Below are 20,581 nucleotides of genomic sequence, written 5' to 3'. Positions count from 1 at the left end.
ACTGGTGTTAGTTTGACATAATAGATTATGTGAGTTACTGGATATGAAAAAGTTAAGTCTTTAAGGAAAGATCTCTTATGTGAAGGCAAGGCAGCTGACAAAAAGACGGCCAAGGAATGAACTAAAGTGTGACAGGAGCCCCCTTCTTATAATGGATTATATGAAACATTCACCTTTCAGACCAACTGGCCTCCGGGACAAGAATTCCATTACCTGAAACTGTTAGGTCCTCAAGACATAGTCTCCTCTGGAGAGCAAGTTATTGGTGAAGAAATCATCATTCTAGTCTATTGGGAACTTTCTGAATCCTGAATCAGTTTGTTAGCTTTATGTCATCTGAAGATTTAAGAAACATGCCATTTCTGATTTCTTCCAAGTCACTGATTTTTTAAAAAATTGAACAGAACAAGACCAATGATAAATACCTAGATTTCTCCATTAGAAACCCCTTTCTGGGTTGGCATCCATATTTTAATTATTATTGCTTATGTTGGGTCATTAATTTATTTGTAACCTCATTGCTCACATTCCCCTATAAGAATACTTTCCCTTCTAGTTTAGCTGGTTTCCTTACCATTTCCCACATACACCTTTGGCAAACACACCTAGAGATAAATAGCATTCTGCCTTTGACTCAATGTAAGGTTATGGTCTATAATTCCCCTCTAGACACCTGGTAGAGGCACATTATTAGAGCTTAATAAATGCTTCATTTAGTTAATTGCTTAATCATTTGTGATTCTCACTTCAAGAAAAGAATAACTCCCAAGGAGAAATGTCTCATCATTGCTACCTAAGCTACCCCCAGTATGGCTCAGATCAGGACCTGCTCCCATTCTGAATAGTATGGACTTGCACAGTATGCTAGACTGAATAAGTGGCAATTCTGTGATCATGTGTCGAGAAGCTCTTTCTCTCTCCCTTCCCACACACCCTGCTCTTTTAAAGAGCATAAGGATGTCCACATGCACAGGGGACAAATTGGGCTTCAATTGGCATCTGGTTTAGATTCCACATTTTTACTGACATAATGTAATAATCTTTCCCAGAGTTGAGTGCCTTGCCACAGATTGTAAATGAGAGGGTCACACAGATTAGAGGCCAGTAAAAAATCATAGAAGACATATGTTGCACTTTTCACTAATGAATGGCCATATTCAAATCTGTTCACTAATTAATGGCAATATTTGAATGTGTACACTAATTAATGATGGTATTTGAATGTGGCATTGAATCTGATACTCTGTGACCAGTGTGCCATTTCTGGAGGGAGCAGATTGCTATCGAAGGGCTTGGCTAGTGACAATTTAAAAGCAAAAATGGTCTGGCCTTGCAAGATATCTCATTGAGGAATTCTGCATGGAAACATCACTTCAGTCACTCTGGAGGTTTTGAAGGCAAAGACCTTTATTTATATGGCATGAAGCCAAGGGAACCATTATAACTAAAGAATTACAAAACCCCACTCCTAGCATTAAATTCTCCCTTAGTTGTTCTGAGACAAAGAAAAAGAAATATAAGGTAAGGGAACTCAGGGGTGGGTGAATGTAGGAGATGTCAGTCCCAGAAATTTGTTTCATAAAAGTCAAAGTTAAGAAAGGGATAAAAAAGAATCATCATTTTCCACCAGACTACTCTCTTGGACATCTTAATGGTTGTCAGAAACTCATTATCTGAAAAGATCACATCAACTCTGTAACCTTGATACCTTCTGCCCCTGGGGCTCTCCTTCCCTTTGACTGGAGAGGGTAAAGAGTCACCATCAGAGAATTCATCCCAGTTCTTCCATTTAAGGAGGGACCCTTAGGTAGCAATCTTTTCATTTCCCATTCGGCTTTACTGTTCTGAACTTCATCATGTCCTGCATTGGGTCCCCTTCTGCCTCCAGACCTCACTCCTTCATAACTTGTTTTGATAGATCATCTTCCCCAATTAAACTGTAAGCTCATTGAGGGCAGGAATTGATGTACCTTTCTTTGAATTCCCAGTAGCTGTTTAACAAATATTTATTGAATGCTGATTTTCTATGAAATACTAGAGAAAATATCACATATAAGAATCAGATGTGCCATGGGTTGCCAATCTGTTCTAGCTGAGTTCTTGTGCTAGTACTTAGTACATAGTGTCAACTTAGGTTTTCTGCACCCTGGATGTTCCCAAAAAAATGGTACAGTTACTCCAGTTCAATTTCTCTATTGAGTTTCCAATTGGCTGCAACAACTTTATACCTAGGTAAGAATAATATGTTTATAGATGATGAGGGTTAAGGTTCTAAAATACCTCCATAGTTAACAGGGGTCTTAATGTAGCATCCCCCAAAAAAGAAATGCATGATAAAAGATCCTCCACACACCATCTGCAGCTCTGTTAACTCTGTTCTTTTGGTACGTGAAATTCCTCAAATATGAATTACAGTCTAGCCGTATATACCTTTCCCATCTTGTACTTGTTCAACTAATTTTTTTTGAAACCCAGATTTGGACTTTACCTTTATCTCTATTAAGTTTCATCATATTATAATTGGCCCATAATTTTCAACTGTGGAGATATTTTAGAATCTTATATAACTGTTCTTTCTCATATAAGGCAACAATAACCCCATTGTACTTTGCTTTTGCCAGACCTCATCTGGAGTTCTCTGTTCAATTCAGGGTGCCTCAGTCTAAGGACTTTGATAAGAAGGAAAGGGTCCAGAAAATGAAAATCAAGATGGTGAAGGGCCTTGAAATCATGAAATAGAAGGATCAGATGAAGAAGCTAGGAATATTTATTTATTTTTTAAGTTTTATTTAATTAGTCAATTTAGAACATTATTCCTTGGTTAGAAGAATCATATTCTTTCCCTCCCCTCCCCCCAACCCTTCCCATTACCAACACACAATTCCACTGGGTTTTACATGTGTCTTTGGTCAAAAACTTTTTCATGTTGTTGATGTTTGCACTAGGTTGATCATTTAGAGTCTACATCCCCAATCATATCCCCATCAACCCATGTAACCAAGCATTTGCTTTTCCTCTGTGTTTCTACTCCCACAGTTCTTTCTCTGAATGTGGATAGTGTTATTTCTCATAAATCCCTCAGAATAGTTCTAGATCATTGCATTGCTACTAATAGAGAAATCCATTACATTCGATTGTACCACAGTGTATCCGCCTCTGTGTACAATGTTCTCCTGGTTCTGCTCCTTTCACCCTGCATTAATTCCTGGAGGTCGTTCCAGTTCACATGGAATTCCTCCAGTTCATTATTCCTTTGAGCACAATATTATTCCATCACCAACATATACCATAATTTGTTCAGCCATTCCCCAATTGAAGAGCATCCCCTCATTTTCCAATTTTTTGCCACCACAAAGAGCACAGCTATGAATATTCTTGTACAAGTTTTTATCCTTATTATCTCTTTGGGGTATAAACCCAGAAGTGCTATGGCTGGATCAAAGGGCAAACAGTCTTTTAAGCTAGGAATATTTAGCATGGAAAATAGAAGACTTATGGGGACCATGATAACTCTGCAAGTTTTTGAAGGGCTAGCTGACTAAGGATGTATTAGAAATGTTTTGTTTGACTCCAGAGGGCAAAACCAGGAACAAGAAGTTGAAGTAGAGAAGAGGCATGTTTAGGCTCAATTTTGGTCTAATATTCTATAAATTCTTCATCTCCTATAAATCTGTTTCTCTTTATAACTGCTCTACTCTTTTAATGACTCTGCTTCATAACAATTAGAATTGTCCAAAAGTGGAATAGGTTGACTAAAGATGTAGATAATTCCCCTTCCTTTAAAATCCTCAAGAAATGGCCAAACAACCCAACTCTTTGTCAGATATGTCATAGTGAGGATTCCTTTCCTGTTATGGCTTGGATTCAGTTGCCAACATGGTCCCTTCCAACTCCCAAATTCTATGGTTCTATAATTTATTTGAAGAATATTTTAGTGAAAATGGCATGTTTGATTGAAGGCTCACTTACTACCCTTTGAAAATGCATAAACATTTACAAATTTAAAAAATATTTAAGTTAATCTAATTAAGGTTGAAGTATTTTTGGTAATAGTCTGGGTTGTTAACTAACCACCACCATACCCAAAGTATTCAAAAGTATTTATTAATCTTTTCTCAGGGTAGGACCCAATAGTGGGAATTGTCTAAAGCAAACTGAACAGTCTGCTTCATAGAATCTTATCATCTAGCAGGGAAAAGGGAATAGGGAAGAAAAGGGAAAGAACAAGTATTTTAAATGCCTACTATGTACCAACACTTTACCAATATTATTTCATTTGATAGAGCATCATTGGCCCTGGGACAGTTATTATTGAATATACAATTAAATAAGCATATCCATAAAGTAAGTAAGTTCTGGTCATATTCTTCTTGTTTGATCATTTCATTGTCTCTGAGGCTTAATCCCATTTGGAGTTCTCTTGGCAAAGATACTGGAGGAGTGGTTTGTCACTTCCTTCCCCAGATCATTTTACATATGTAGACCTGAGGTAAACAGGGTTAAGTGTTAAGTTAAGCCCAAGGTAGTAAGTCCTGCCTAACTAGTACATGTCTGAAGCCAGATATGAACTCACAAAGATGAGTTTTCCTGGCATTCTATCCATTGTGCCATCTCATTGCCCCTATTCATACTCTACATAACCTAAAAAATGATAAGTATAGGGAGGAGAAGGAAAGAAGGAGTTCCCTAAGTGCAAATCAGTCCTTCCATGGTGGGAAAAAAAAATCAGGGTAAGGAAGTGGCCATCCACTCAGCTCACATCCAAGAAAAAGTAGGCGGTTTTCAGAACAGTAGGACTAAAAGAATAATTTTAAGGGTTAGGACTATAGAGTTCTGGAATTTGTTGTACCTTCCTGAACAATCAACACAGATTTTAAAAAAGAAAGCAATGTTCCTCTTTCTATGATTCCCATTTATCTTAACTGATTCACAGATTTCCCTCATATGTTAGTATGCAGTATATAGCACATTCATTGAAGAAGTCCAAAGTAGATGTTGTATACTTGAAATATGAACCTCACACTTTCTACTTTTCAAGATTTGTTTCAGTGAATTAGAATACCATTTCATTTCCGTAGGACTGTAATGTCAGAACTAATCTTGAATATATCAGATGCTATTGCCCATATTGAGCTTTAGCTAGTTTTAATATATTGGGGATGAATCTCATATATCATTGCTGCCATCTTCTGGAAAATTGTGTGTTTGACAAAAAATATCGCCTCTTTCCCAAAGCAGTATAAAAGCACTAGATCTTTCTTTTAATGTTTCCCATGACCATTGTTAGGGGGTCCTAAAATATTAGTTGATTCTATCCTGTTCCTTAAACAGACTTTTAGAAGCTCCTAAAGTGAAAATAAACAAAATCTAATGAAATGTTTTGATAATATATACTGCCATGACATAGAAAACATAACTTTCCTCATAGACATAGTATCAGGGAGTTACCTGGCTCAAACCTGGATTTGCACCAAGAGGATTTTAATTCAAATACTAGCTTTAACTCTTTAGTACCTATATGCCCTTAGGTAACTCATCTCTCTAACCTCAGTTTTCTCATCTATAAATAGAATGGGTTCCATTAAATTGCTTTGAAGGTGCTTTCCGACTCCAAATCTCTCATCTCATGCTGATTTACCTCTAAGGATCAAAAAATTCATTTTCAGAGACCCTAAATTATCCATTCTCGATAATTCCTAACTTATAAACTAATCAGAGATTACCTGATCCTTCACATCTCCTGGGAAGTAACTGATTTCTTTTCACACTTCCCAAGATAGAACATCATTCTTTCTCTGAATTCCATTTGAATTTGCTACACATTGGTTTGGGGAGACAGACAGATGCTAATTAAACAAAAATATAAACTAAGGACCTACAAAAGAACACACCAGAACATGTGTTCAGGGGAATGTCAGCCTGCATGACCATATGAATGTTTATAAATATAATGTGGGAATATTTAAGCCACACACAGGCAATCCTGGCTTTTTTTCCACAATAGATTCCTGGAAAGTACATAAGAAGGAAGGATGGTGAAAATGAATCATTTTTCCTCTGTTCTGTAAAGCTTTGTTAGCCTATAATTTAATTTACCCTGTTTTGCCACTGAATGTCTCTTCTGTGTTGATTGGTAAAGCCAAGTATTTAACAGGTTTACACTGGTGGCAGGAGTGGCCTTGAATCAGCAACTGATTTGAGAACTGAGCTTCCCAGGATAAAATGATTCAACATAAGAAACTGATATGATTTCATCAGTGAAAATGACATTAAAGAAGAGGAATTAGCAGCTATGGACAACAGGAACTTTCCATCTGATTTGTAGCTCAAACTCCCAACATGTGTTGTCTCCCCCATCAGAACTGGGCTCCCTCAGAACAGGGATGGTCTTTTCTATTTATATTCTCAGCATTTAGCACAATCCTTTGCCCATTCTATGGGCTTAATAATTGGGCTTCATTCATTTAAATAAGAAGTACTTTTTCTTGGATGGCATTAAAGGAACCAAGAGATACCACACAGTATAGTAGAAGGAGTACTGCCTTTGAGTCAGAATACCTGTGTTCAAATTGTGACACAGGCTGATTACTACCCATATGACCTTAAGTAAATCATGGAATTGAATCTTAGTTCCCTGTTCATAAAATGGGAATAATAATTCCTGAACTACACGCTTCACAAATTTGTCTGAAACACCAAATGTGGTCATTTATTTAAAGCAGTCTGAAGTTGTCACAGGTGTCAAACCTCAGAAAACTTGTATGAACTGATTCAGAGTGAAGTTAATATAACCAGGATTACAAATTGCATAATGATCACAATAATGTAAAGGAAACCAATTGGGAAGACTTCAGATCTCAGCAATGACTGTTGTGACTTCAGAAAATTGAGGATTCTGCCACTTCCTGGCAGAGAAATAATGGTCAAAAGTTCAGAATGAGACACAAGTTGTCAAACATGGTCAATGTGCCTGTTTAGTTTGATTAGACTTATTGGTTATTTAAAAAAAAAGTTTCTATTGGAGTGCAGGAAAAGGGTGGAGTCAGTAGATAAGAGTGATTCAGGAAAAGAAAGAAAAGATTTTTACTGAAATATAAAAATGCCCAGAGAAAAAGTAGGAAAAATCAGAAGGCCATATAGGCAAGTATGGCACGTCTACTGCTCTCATGTTAAATTTGACATACACTTAAAATAAACTGAATATAACAGGACATGTTTCATATACAGTCCTCTTTTCTGTTTACTGGAATGTTCATGTCTTTGTCTGCCTTCATAAACCATTGTTTGATGATTTGTTGGCATTTGTTAATTTTTAATAACAAAAATTTAATTAAAAAAGAAAACTATTAAAAAGTCACATGCTAAATAAATAAATATGAGCTATAATTAGCCATCTGAACATATTGGTGAAATTTTAGCTTCACAAGCTTGCTTGAATACAAGCTCATTTAATTTAACAAGCAATTTTCAAATCTTATTATATCCAAGTCCCTGTACTGGGCACATACATCACATAAATGGTTTCCATTTATTTTCTTTCATGATGCTAATGATGATGATTGTGTGTGTGAATAAAAATTTAGTGTCAACATTCCTTTCTGCCTTTGTTGCACCCACAAAAGTATGGGCTGCATCAGGCTTCCATTTCTTAGCAAGGATTTATTCAGCATGTTCACATAATGATAAACATCCCTAATGCATAGGTTCTAACTTAACGGTAGGAACAGCTAAGTGGCACAGTGGATAGAGTACTGGACATAGAGTCAGGACGATCCTCTTCCCAAGTTCAAATTTCCTCATCTTGTCAGAAGAAAATGGTAAATAATTCCAATACAAACTTTTCCAAGAAAACCCCATATGGGGTCACAGAGATTTGGAAAAAACAGACCAACAATAAAAAACTTAAGAGTGGTGAAGTGCCTTGGAAGTTTACTACCCAGATGACTTTGGGCATGTCAAAGCTTCCATAGCCTCAGTTTCCTCATCAACCAAATAAAGAAATTGGATTAGATGACCTCTGAGGTCCCTTCCAGTTTTACATTTATAAAAGGTTATAGTTTATATTACAACTCTAAACATGGTCCTGGTTGCTAAATTCACTAAGATTGTTTTCTCTGTATGGATATAAATTCAATTTTTAATCCATGTACCCTAGGACTAACCTAGAGATAAGATCAACTTCCCATAATGTCTTTTTACATTCAGAGTAATACACAGTTGGATGTGTACACAGTTACTCTGTATTTGTGTATGGGGTCGGGGAGAATTTTCTCACATAGAAACTTTTAGTCTATAATCCGAAAACACATGAAAAGTTGAAGCAAAAATGTGAAACATGGGTTTAGTATCTAGCATCTATGTCCTTTATAGTGCTTTAGTTTTATCAATTTTCATTAGCCCTAAAAGCAAACTCAGAAGAAATACCAATAATAAAATATGAATACTTCTTGCAAATTAGTAATAACTTGGTCAGTTCATTAAATATTCACTTTTGTATGATTACCAATGAAGGAAATCATATCTTACTACTATTAATATTTGGCATATTCATAGAACAACTTGGGTTTCTTCAATTTAAAAATATTCACTAAATGAGTTAACTCAGTTATAATAATTTTATAATTTCAGTTGTAATAGGTAAATTATTTTTGTAGGAGGCAAAATTACAGATTAATATTAAAACATTAAAATGGGTTAATTGCAAAGTTTGGCCATAGTTGACTACTGAGGACTTAAGCCAGAAAGATCAGATGATCTATAAATCATTCAATCAGTCAATAGATAGAAAAATGGGTTGATAAATAATAGTGAGAAGAAAAAAGAAAATATTAAGCATTTACTATGTTCCATGTACTGTGGCTTTAATTTTACCATTGCTCATTCTTTTCTATTTCCTTATAGTCCATTCTCCATAGTACTGGTACAAAAGGAAATTTAATGTATTTGTGTCAGAGAAGGCCTATTTATTCTGACAAACTGATCAACCTCCAGAGTGTTCCTCTACCATGAAACTGATTTTATATCTCATCCACCAGCTAATAAGATGTGAAGAGTTTTCTCTGTCATATCAACAGATCAGACTTGCTTCCATCGAAAGCAGTGGTGTGAAATCATCTATGGAGTTATTCTCAGTGGTTTGAAATGTACTGTCCACATTCATTAAAAAGATGATGGTATATGAAATCCTGATGAAGACTACTTTGCATCAAACCCACACATTATCTCTAAGGCTGGTACCTAGCGTGCCTTAGAGGCACTTACCTAGGACTCTGCTTGCCCTTTATGTAGAACCTCAGACAGAGTGCTATGAAATAAAGTGGTCAGAGACTCCACTGTCATAGTGATCTTGATGTGTGTATGTATAAATACACACACACGTATAGACACATATACAAACCCCAGCAACTTCCCCTACGCCACGTAATTTCATGGTCTAAATGAATACCCCTTCACATGTGTCCAAATCCAGTTCATTCCATTAGATTTCCAAAGGAATGACAATATGTAGTAATAATGATAATAAGAGCTAGCATTTACATCACAGGCAGTGTAGCCTTGTGCATAAAAGGCTGAGCTCAGCATCAGAAGGAATTTTAAGTCGCCCTTATACCGTCAGCATAACTCTGGATAGATTATTTAACCTTTCATTGCCCCCAGGCAAATTTCCAAGACTATAAATTGTAGAGCAATTTCATTAATAGAGGGATTTTCCTCCCTAAGACTCAGGTCTGACCAAGTTAAAAACAAAAACAAAAACAAAACCAGAAATATATTTCTTTAGAGCTTTGTAATGTTTATATATAAATAGAGACAGAGAGAAACATGATCTCATGTGGCCTCATCTCAGTCTTTGTTGCAATAAAGCAATCATTCTATTCCTCTCTGATAAGTTTGCTCTCCTGTTCTCCACAATAGTTATTTTAAATCTTTCCATCTCTCCTCAATCCTCCCACAGCACACTCTCCCCTCAATCTCTTCGTTGAAGATCTCACCACATATTCTTCACTGAAAAATTAAGTTACTCACATAGAATTTCATCTAATCTCCATTACTCAGTCATTTCCCCCACAATCTCTTCTTTTGCTCCAATCCCTGAAGAGGTAGCCTTTCTCCCTGCCAAAGCTGACCCCTTTACATGTACCTCTCCATCTTCTCTGGCAGATTTTATTTTCCTCACTCTCACTCATCTTCAATCTCTTTCTATCTATTGGTTGTTTTCCTTACTGTCTACAAAACATTATTTTCTTCCTCATCCTTTTAAAAAAACCCTCACTAAATTCTGCCATAACTGCTTGCTATTGTTTTTAATGTTTTTAAAAAGCCATTTAGACTGGGGGCTTCCACTCCCACTCCTCTAGATTAATTTTAAAACTTCCAAATTCTGACTTCCAGCCTCATCATTCAATATGAAACAGCTTTCCCCAAAGTTGCCAGTATTTTCTTAATTGCCAAATCTCATGTCCTTTTCCCAGTTCTCATCCTTCTCGACTTTTCTGAAGCCTTTGAAAATGTCATTCACCCTCCTCTCCTGGATACTTTCTCCTTTTTGAGTTTTGGTGACATGATTCTCCTGGTTATTCTTCTGTGTCTTCTATTCGGACTATCCTTTCTCAGTCTCTTATGCTGGTTTTTTTTTTTTTATCAAACTTCTAGTCACTCACCATGTGTTCTCTCCAAGGCTCTGGCCTAAACCTTTTCCCTCTCAATTTACTCCATTCTCTTTCATTTGGCCATAGCATCAGCTCCCATAGGTTCACTTGCTACCTCTATTCACATATCAATATATCTAGCTCTAATGACTCTCCTAAGATACAGTTCCATATCACTAACTGACTTTTGGACGTCTCAAACTGACTATCCTCATAGGCATGTAAGACTCAACATGTCCAAAATGGAATTCTTTATTTTCCCCAAAAACTCTACTTCCCTTTCTTTCTGAACCTTCTTATGGGCACCATCATCTTCCCAATTACCCAAACTCATAACCATATTGTCTTCCTAGACTTCTCCCTCCAGTTATGTGCTGGTTAATGTTTAACAGTAGACTCTCTGAAAATATGTTTAATCTGCATTATAAATATTTTCTCCATCACTTTTTTTTATCCCTTACTTTTTGCCTTCGTGTCAATTCTAAGACAGAAAAGCAGCATGGGATAGGCAACTGGAGTTAAGTGATTTGACAAGGATCACATAATTAGGAAGTCTCTAAAGTCACATTTGAATCCAGGTCCTCCCTAATATAAACCTAGTACTCTCCCCACTCTGTTATCTAGTTACTCTTCCCCACTGCATAAGTCTAGGCAATCAATAAAGCAATTAAAAATCTATGCCAAATTTGTAGCATTTGTCAATTTCTAAGGTGTCAAGTGTTCACACTACAAATTTAACAATAGGCTCTCAAATATTCCAGCTGACTTCAATACATCTCTGCCTCCTTCTTACTTATCCCACATATCCAATCCATTGTCAAATCCCATCATTTCCAACTTTAAACTTCTCTCCCACATTTATCTCTTTTGTCTCTACTGATGTTACCATCAAGACAATCACCTATAACTTGGATTCTTGAGACAGCCTTCTGTTTGCAGTCTCCCTGTCTCAAGTCTCATTCTACTCTGACCCATCTTCCACTCAGGTGCCATCTTCCCAAAGTACAGATCTGACCAGGTCACCAATTATTCAGGAAACTCAAATGCCTCCCAATTAGCTACAAAATTAGTTGTAAAGTCCTCCATTCAGACCCTGAAACTCTACATATTCAACTCCCATACTATGTTTTAGCCTTCTGAACATTTTAGACCTCTCTGAATACTTTTATTCATTTGTTTCTGTCATGCTCAACTCTTTGTGATACCATTAGGGATGTTCTTGGCAAAGTGGTCTGCCATCTCCTTCCCCAATTCATTTTATAAATTAGAAACTGAGGTAAACAAGAGTTAAGTGACTTGCTTAGGGTCACAGAGCTGGTCTGAGAGTGGATTTGAACTCAGGAAGGTGAATCTTCCTGACTCCAGGCTCCAGACTACATCTAGCTGCCTTTACAGTCCAGCTACTCTTGCCCACTTGTTGATCCTTGAATACAACACTCTGTTTTCAACCTCACGAATTTCTCAGTGCCTTTTCTCCATACGTGGAGATGCTACCTCCTCATCTCTAACTATTCATTTCCTTGCCTTTTGTTCAAGACTCAGATCAAATCTCACCTTCAGAGGGCCTTTCCCAGTTCCTATTCCCCCCACCCCAAGTACACAGACATATTACTAGTATTTTCCTCTTAGAGATGATCTTATTTCCTCTGTATATATCATATATGCCTCTCCCTTATGAACATGAACTCTTTGAGGTCAAGGACAATTCATGCCTTTATGCTTAGCACTATGCCTGGCACATAAAAATGATCATAATAATTATAATGATAACAGCAATAAGGAAAATCATAAATAGCATTTATATAGATTGCAAAGAACTGTATATATGTTATCTTACTGAATCCTCAAAACAACCTGGGAGGTAGGTGTTCTCATTAACCCCACTTTACAGATGAGGAAACTAAGGCAAAGAGGTTAAGTGACTTGCCTGGGGTCCCAAGGGTACTAGTCAGCTTGGTGGCACAATGAATAGAGTGCTGGATCAAGAAGACATAAGTTCAAATCCAGCCTCAAATAGCTACTCGCTTTATGACATTGAGCAAATAACTTAATCTTCTTGCCTCAGTTTTCTCATTTGTAAAATGAGGATAGTAACTATCTTCCAAGGTAATTATAAGGATCAAATAATATTTGTGATGTTCTTTGCACAGTGCCACTACATAAAGGCTAAATATCATTATTAAGTGTATACAGCTGGATTTAAACTCAGCTTAATTAATAATAAAGTATTACTACTAATGTTATAAATCAATGTTATTAATACATAATAAATTATTACTAATAATAAATACATTTTATTAGATCTAATTTCATCAAATAAGTATTAAGTAAATGGTTATGGCATGCAAGCTCTGGGCTAAATCCTGAGGATATAGAAATGAAACAAAATAAAAAAAAACCCGTGTTTAGGGAGCTTCCATTCCTTATCAGGGGTGAACAACATGTACACAAATATGTACTGATTTGAGGAGAAAGAAAACATCCATAACTAAAGGGTTCTAGAACAATGAACCATAGACAGTTGCACATGGCCTAAGCCTTGAATGAAACCAGGGTATTCTAAAAGGTAGAGGGGAGAAGAGAAAGCATCCCAGGCAAGAGTCATTTCATCCCATGCTTTTCTTTTATAGATAATGAAACTGAAGCCCAGAGAGGTTAATTGAATTGCCTGAGGCCACACAGTGACAGAACTCCAGTTAGTCTAAGAGTTGGCTGCCCTTTCTCCTACTCCTCATTGATTTTCTATGGCTGTTAAAGGGGTTTTGGCATTTACTTCCAGAATAAGTCCTTATCTCTCTGTTTTGTGCTTAGTACACAGAGACTGGATTGGGTTTTTGAATTTGATTTTTAGAATTGAGAAACTTCAGAGTGATCTCATGTGGAGTAGCATGTGTTCAGTTCTATTGACTACTTTTATAGAAAGAACACTGATAAGCTGGAGAGTGTCGCAGGCTTGAGATCATTCCTAGGTCGGAGAAGAAACTAGGGATGGTTGGACTTGAGAAGGAAAGGAAAGGCACATTCTAGCTATCTGAGTATCTGAAGGTCTCTCACATGGAAAGATTATATCTATTCTGCTTGGCTCTGGAGGTGAAAACAAGGAAGCATGCCTGGAGTTGCAGAAGCAAATTCCGGCTTGATTTCAGGGAAAAGTTCGTAACAATTAAAAGTATCCAGAAGTGGAATAATGAATCCCCCAGGGAGTTTCTGAGAAAAGCTTTGTGATCACATCGCAGATATGCTGTATAGAAAGGATTCTTATTTGGGTACCAGCTGGACTAGATGATATATATATGAGATTCCTTTCAGCTCTGAAAGTCTTTGATTCAGGAAAATAAGGAAATGTGCTCATGCTGACAGTGATGAGGAACCTTATTAGGTTGTAAGTTCCCTTAGGGTAAGAGACTGTCTTTTGTTTTATTTTATATCCCCAACACTTAGTACATGTGCCTGGCACATGTTACATATTTAACCAATTGTTATTGAATTGAAATAAGATCTGGGTGACATAATGAATTCTGGAGTCAGGAGGATATGAGTTCAAATGTGACCTCAGAGACTTACTAGCTGTATGACCCTGAACAAGTCACTTACCTCAGTTCCTCATCTATAAAATGAGCTAGAGAAGGAAATGAAAAAAGACTCCAATATCTCTGCCAAGAAAACCCCAAACGGAGTCATGAAGAAGAGGGCATGATTGAAATCACTGAACAACAACAAAAATATTTGTAAAGTGTTTAGCATAGTGCCTGGCTTATAGAAGATATGATATAAATACTAGTTATTTTATTTTTTATAAATATCTGTTAATATTTATGTTCAAATATTTATTGTTATAGTCATGTTTTCATTATATGTTATACAATATGAATATTGTATCAATGTTTATATAAAAAATTTAATAAATAGTAATTATTTTTATTTTTTTATTATTATTATTATTATTATTATTATTATGAGGAGGGAAGAAAAATGTCCTAACACACATGCATATATGTTTATTATTTCCACAGGTCAACAAACTGGTGGCATGTTTATATTTAATTTCTTATTTAGTTTTGTTTTCAGATTCTTTTTTTAAGATATTTTCCAGAGAAATAAGCAAGCTATAATTTTATATATACAATACATCTTTTTTTCAAAGGATGCCTCCTCTAATGGAGGGGGTGTGACGGGAAAAAAGGGGTTAACAAAGTATCTTAATGTTTTAAATGTTACAGCAAATAAATAATTTTTAATCTATAGTTTTTTAAGTCAATATGTAGCCCATAGAACAGTTTCTGTTTCATTTTGACACCAGTGCATTTGGTTTGGGTATATCCAGGATGTTTCATGACCTGTGTTGGTTATTACACTTACTCCAAGTTGACTTCATTCAAATAATCTTTTAATTTGCCTTATTGTTGTCATTAAGGATTACTTCATATAATTTTTCCATATTTCTATGAATTCCTTATATTCACTTGCTCTGAGGATTGTGTGTTTATTTCCAGGGGTGATTTTAGTAGACATGATATCTTAGCCAAATCCACTGTGCTAAATGGCTACATATTCTCCTGGGTGTAATGGGAACAGAGACCAAAAGACCTCATCTCTGTTCCTTTCCTTTCCCTAAGTTTCTAAGTGCTTCCAAGAGCCTTATTGAATATTGCAGTTAATTTGCAATGTCCAGATGATCAGGTGGCAGATGCCACCAATAAGGAAAGGGTGAGAAATGTAGCTAAATCACAATTCCAGTTATTTTGCTAGTCCAAACTATAATCCCCAGCTAAAAAAGTTCTTCTGTTCTCAAATGCCTGAAGTAGAGGTCCAGGTCTCCTTATATGAATATTTTTCTTTTTTCCCCCCTTAAAACCATTACCTTCTGTCTTGCTATTAGTTCTAAGATAGAATTGTGGCAAGGGCTAGACAGTCAGACTTGCCTAGCATCACATAGCTAGAAAGTTTCTCAGGTCAGATTTGAGCCCAGGTCCTGTTGATGCCAGGCAGGCCTGACACTCTAGACACTGTGCCACCTATCTGTCCCTATGAATATCTTTTTCAAAAGAATTCCTTGAGATAACAGTCCCAGCCCTGCCACTAACTGACTAGCCATATAACTTTAGATAAATTATTTGCAGTTATGTGACGTTTATAGAAGCACATTGGAAGGTGTATTATCTTACTTTTTATTCATTTGCTTTTAGTCACTTCATTCTCTAGATGTTTTCAGTTTTCAGATAGATGGTCTTTATAAATTAATGCTTACTTTTCAAAGGGAAGTTCTAGAAGTCAATCATATGACAAACTTCAGATTTAGAGTCAGAGGACCTACTTAATAAAGGATATGCTGAATACAACTTGCATAATATTGATTGTTCAGTCATTTCTAAAAATTTTTGTGACCCTATTTAGGGGTTTCTTGGCAAAGATACTGGACTGGTTTACTATTTCTTTCTTCATCGTATTTTACACATGAGGAAATTGAGGCAAACAAGGTCACATGACTTACCCAGGGTCACATAGCTAGTGAGCAGCTGAGGCCATATCTGAACTCTAGATCCTGACTCTAAACCCAGGACTATGTCCCTATGCCTAGCTTCTTCAATGTAGTATCAGGCAAGTAGCAAAAATCTCCTGGTTCATGTGCTTAAAAATATTTAATCATCTGCTTTAAAAAAAAAAGAGGTAGAAGAGATAGGACTTAAGCTAGAATACTTCCCTTTTCATTCTAAATCCTATGATCCAATATAGTAATGTTTTCTCTCTATAATTGTTAAATGCTGCACATTGAGTAATTAGTTTCTCTTTTTTATATAACATCAATATAGCTATAGTTTGTTTAGTATCCTAGAATCAATGACTGAGAGCTAAACGAGAACTAAGAGGGCATCTCAATTTTGTAAATGAGGAAATTGAGGCCAAGAGAGACTAGGATAAGGTCATGTGGGTAGGTAAATGGCAGAGGTGGGATTTGAGTCCACCAGTTTAATCCATACCTATTCTATGCATAGTTCTAGATTAAAATTTTCCCTGGCATAGAACAGATCTAGATTAAAATAATATCTAGAAGAGTCACATTAATATAGTGTATTGGGTCATAGGGAGGTAAGTTGACAACTCTTATAATCAAAGACAACCACCAAACATCTCTCTAATATGGGCATGTGTTCTATTTCAGTTTGAATTCTGCCGTGAATGTAAAGAAGAATACCATGAAGGAGAATGCAACACCCTCTTTGAAGCCTCAGGAGCAGCAGCCCAGGTACAGAATAAATGAATAAACATATGAAGAAATTAAAAGGCATTTATCAAAGACTTAATATGTACAAGGCAATGAGTATGTAGAAATAAGCAAGCAACATAAAAGAAAAAATAAATGTTTATAGAGGAGTGGTAGCCAGATAAGAGTTTGGGATCCTAAAAGTCACAGAGATGGTGACTGGAGTCAGGGGATAATTGGTTAACATTATGTTTTCAGAAATGATTATGCTGATTTGATTATTGTTTTCAGATAGACCTGTTATCTTAAATCAGTATTTCTCAAGCAGTCTTTGAGAGCTTGGATAAGAGTGGTAGAGGCATTTAAAGGAAATTGTGGATATTGGAGCTACCCAGTTCAAAATATTTGTTTGATGGTGGGTAGGGCCAAGCAAAAACTCCTTGAATGGCATACCTCTGATCTTCTCCATTTCTATGATCCTCTTCATAAATCCCTTCTCAGTGAAATGTTGGCAAAAAAATACAAAACTGAAGCCAGCTCTCTTGTGTTCAAGTGGTACAAGACAACCTACAGAATGTTGTTTGTTTGGCAGGGAGGCATAGGGAATGAGAATATGGGATACCAGGAGATGGGAAAGAAATCTGTAGAGAAGAAGGGATTGGTGTGAGAGAGGAAGAAAGGAAGACCCACTGCATTAAAGTAATTTAAAACCTACAGTTTCCTAAGAAAATCTTTTCCTTAGGCTTGAAGGCAAAAATTACACATGCTCGTGTTACCGTGAAAGTCTGAAAAATGACTGAAAACTCGAGAAATTCATAAATTACCACTAAGCTTACACTTCATGTTGGTTTATTAAGCAAAAGCTTTTTTTACATGTAAAGGTTAACATATATTTTTACTATTACTATGATCAATTAAATGAAAGACTCAAAAATAGAAAGTCATTTCTTCATAGTTTTTATAGGGATTTAAATTGGAAATTTTATTTAAATAAGTATTGAGTAGTTTTAGTAAGGAAAAAAGCAAAAACAACTCAGCTAAGTGCCCAATTATACTTCCTATTCTGTACAATGTATGAAAAAACCTTCTTTTTACCTTGATTAATGCCCTTAGATAATGAAAGTGCTGATTGAAATTCATTATGAAAAGTAAAACTTATGGAACTGAAAATGTATTATTATTTCCTAATTAAATTTAATTATGGCCAAAGATTTTTCTTAGGCAATCAATCTCAACGTGATATAAGAAATAGGGGTTTAGATTCAGAGTCAGAAGGCCTAAGTTTAAATCTTAATTCTACTATTTATTAACTATGTGAACTTAAGCAAGTTTTTGAACCTTTCTTAGGCCTCAGGTTCTTCATCTTTAAAATGAGGGGGCTGATGTGGTTTGTAGCCACCCCACCTCAGCTCTCCAACACTAGTAACAACCTATTGCTCTCTTAACCTAAATAGGAAGAGGAGAATTTTTCCCCAAGGTTCATACTAAAAACAGGCCATCAATCTATCCGAAGCAGCTTTGCAAATAACCACTCACAAGCATGAGACTTCCAGAGAAAGGGTCAAGAAAGTTCACTGCTAAGAACCCCTTCCTGTGGCTTTCTATGAAATTAAATATCTCAAGTCCTGAGAAATTCTGATTCATCTGCTTCCCTTCCAATGTCTGGTGCATGAAATCACTCAGGACTTTAAAAGACATTTGTGTTTTCAAAGTGCTGCTGTTAGTGTTTTGCAAGAGACTTTTCATGACAAATGGGTCATATTCATGCCAAAAATTTCTGCCTGGCATGCCACATACATGAAGGGCATACTCAAACTCCCTCTGTTGGAAAGTGTTTGTCATGTTAAAAACAGAAGGGGAAAAGTCTCTTCTTTTTTGTAATTGGTAGTTCTGAGTGTCAAATTCAACCTCTCTCCTCTTCCCTCTCCCCTCCTCATAAGATCAAAAAATACCTAAATTATTACAAGAAGGGGAAAAAAAAGGTCTGACCATTCTGGGGAATGGTTTGGCCTCATTCAAAAAAAGCGATTCAATTATTCATACTGTTTGACCCAGCAATACCACTGTGCAGCATTCACTCCCAAGGAGGTCAAAGACAAAAGGGAAGGTCTGCATGCAGGCTGCCCTCAAATCTTAGTGCAGTTGAAAGGTCCTTTTTTCATGCTGTTTCCAAAGCCTTTGTGTGGCTTTAAGCAAGCTTATAACTTGGGTGGCATATGAATGGAATGGAATAGTTTTGCACTGTAAGAAATGACACATGAAAGGAATAAAGAGACACAGCAAGATATGTGTGACTGAATGCAAAGCCTGAAAAAAAAAGAGTCCCATTTGTATAATCTGTGTAATAATATGAATGAAAACACTAAGAAGGCATCAGAATTCAGATTAATAGACTGAGACAGTGGTGATCAAGGAAACCCCTGATTCCTGCACCACAGGAAATACTTAGGTTGCAAAAGATTCACAGGCAGGAATTAAGTACAGAAAACAGAAAACATCTCAAATAATCCATTACTCTCATTATATTTCCCTTGGAAGATAAAGACTACACTGTGGGATTGATTGTCAACAAATATTTCATATTCACTTCAGATCTACACTGCAAGAGCAATTCCTGAGATTCAGACCTCCTGGCCAGTTGGGCTGCAGGATGCTAGTGGTAGTGAGGGTCTTCTCTTCCAAGAAGCATGCTTTATAAGAAATTAGCTCGGGGGCAGCTGGGTAGCTCAGTGGATTGAGAGCCAGGCCTAGAGACAGGAGGTCCTAGGTTCAAATCTGGCCTCAGACATTTCCTAGCTGTGTGACCCTGGGCAAGTCACTTAACCCCCATTGCCTAGCCCTCACCACTCTTCTGCCTTGGAGCCAATACACAGTATTGACTCCAAGACGGAAGGTAAGGGTTTAAAAAAAAAAAGAAAAAGAAATTAGCTCCCAGAGGTAGCGTGCACCTGAATCAAGGCTTAGAAATCTCTTGCATTAGTGAGGGGGCCAGTAAGGTTCAAAATGACCATTTCTCAGGATCTCTAGTCACTAACCTATAATCAGGGAAGGAGACTAAATGGCAGAAGGTTGGTTGCCAAAGATTCAACTCACTTGTCCACCATTGCTGCTGGAGGAGGGGAATGGGGAGAGAGAAGAAAAATCTCCCCCTGCTCTCTACACACACCTCTCTAAAAGTCCACAGGAGAAAAAGAAGAGACCTCAAAATGGAGTAAAGTTTTCATAGCTCTTCTTATAGAACAAACAACTTCCTCCCCAATAATTTGTTCCCATAAAGAGGCTCAATTATTAGTCATCTTCAGAGAAACACCTCAGTCACTGAGAAGTTCTCAAGTACTACTTTGGCACGTCAACCAAGAACCAGAAGGTAGGAGGTACCCCCATGCCATCTAGAAAATCACAGGTTCTCCTGATGACCCCTTTTAGACCCTTGATACCAGCAGGCAGATGATCCAATTTTGTCCCCTGTTCTTGGTGTAGAAACAGAAAGCTACATAAAGTATGTCATGGCTATTGGGTTGATTTGTCTTCTTGAAGTGTTTTGGGGTTTGGTTTTTGTGTTACAAGGGAGGGTTCTTTTGGAGAGTTGAGATTTGGAGTAGTTATTGGAAAATAACAATGACATTAAAATCATAAAGACATTTTATAAAATAGGGAACAGCATTAAAACTAGAGTCAAGGATCCACTTTATATTGTGTGAGAAGTTTGACTATAAATATGAGGACATAC

At 36.6% G+C, this 20,581-nt stretch overlaps 1 protein-coding gene across 4 annotated transcripts in view; it reads left to right on the top strand.

Moving 5' to 3' along the window:
* The window catches only part of PRKN (parkin RBR E3 ubiquitin protein ligase), a 1,990,036-nt gene that overhangs the window by 1,929,307 nt on the left and 40,148 nt on the right, over nt 1-20,581 (top strand). For all 4 annotated transcript variants that reach the window (XM_007484868.2, XM_056814364.1, XM_016429709.2 and 1 more), the window contains one exon: nt 16,810-16,893. In XM_007484868.2, the coding sequence (XP_007484930.1) occupies nt 16,810-16,893 (84 nt within the window). The remainder of the gene's footprint in view (nt 1-16,809; nt 16,894-20,581) is intronic.

Source organism: Monodelphis domestica, chromosome 2 (genome assembly GCF_027887165.1).
Source record: "Monodelphis domestica isolate mMonDom1 chromosome 2, mMonDom1.pri, whole genome shotgun sequence".
NCBI lineage: Eukaryota > Metazoa > Chordata > Mammalia > Didelphimorphia > Didelphidae > Monodelphis > Monodelphis domestica.
The sequence above is the reverse complement of the archived record's forward strand: the minus strand, read 5'-3'. Positions and strand labels throughout refer to the sequence as shown.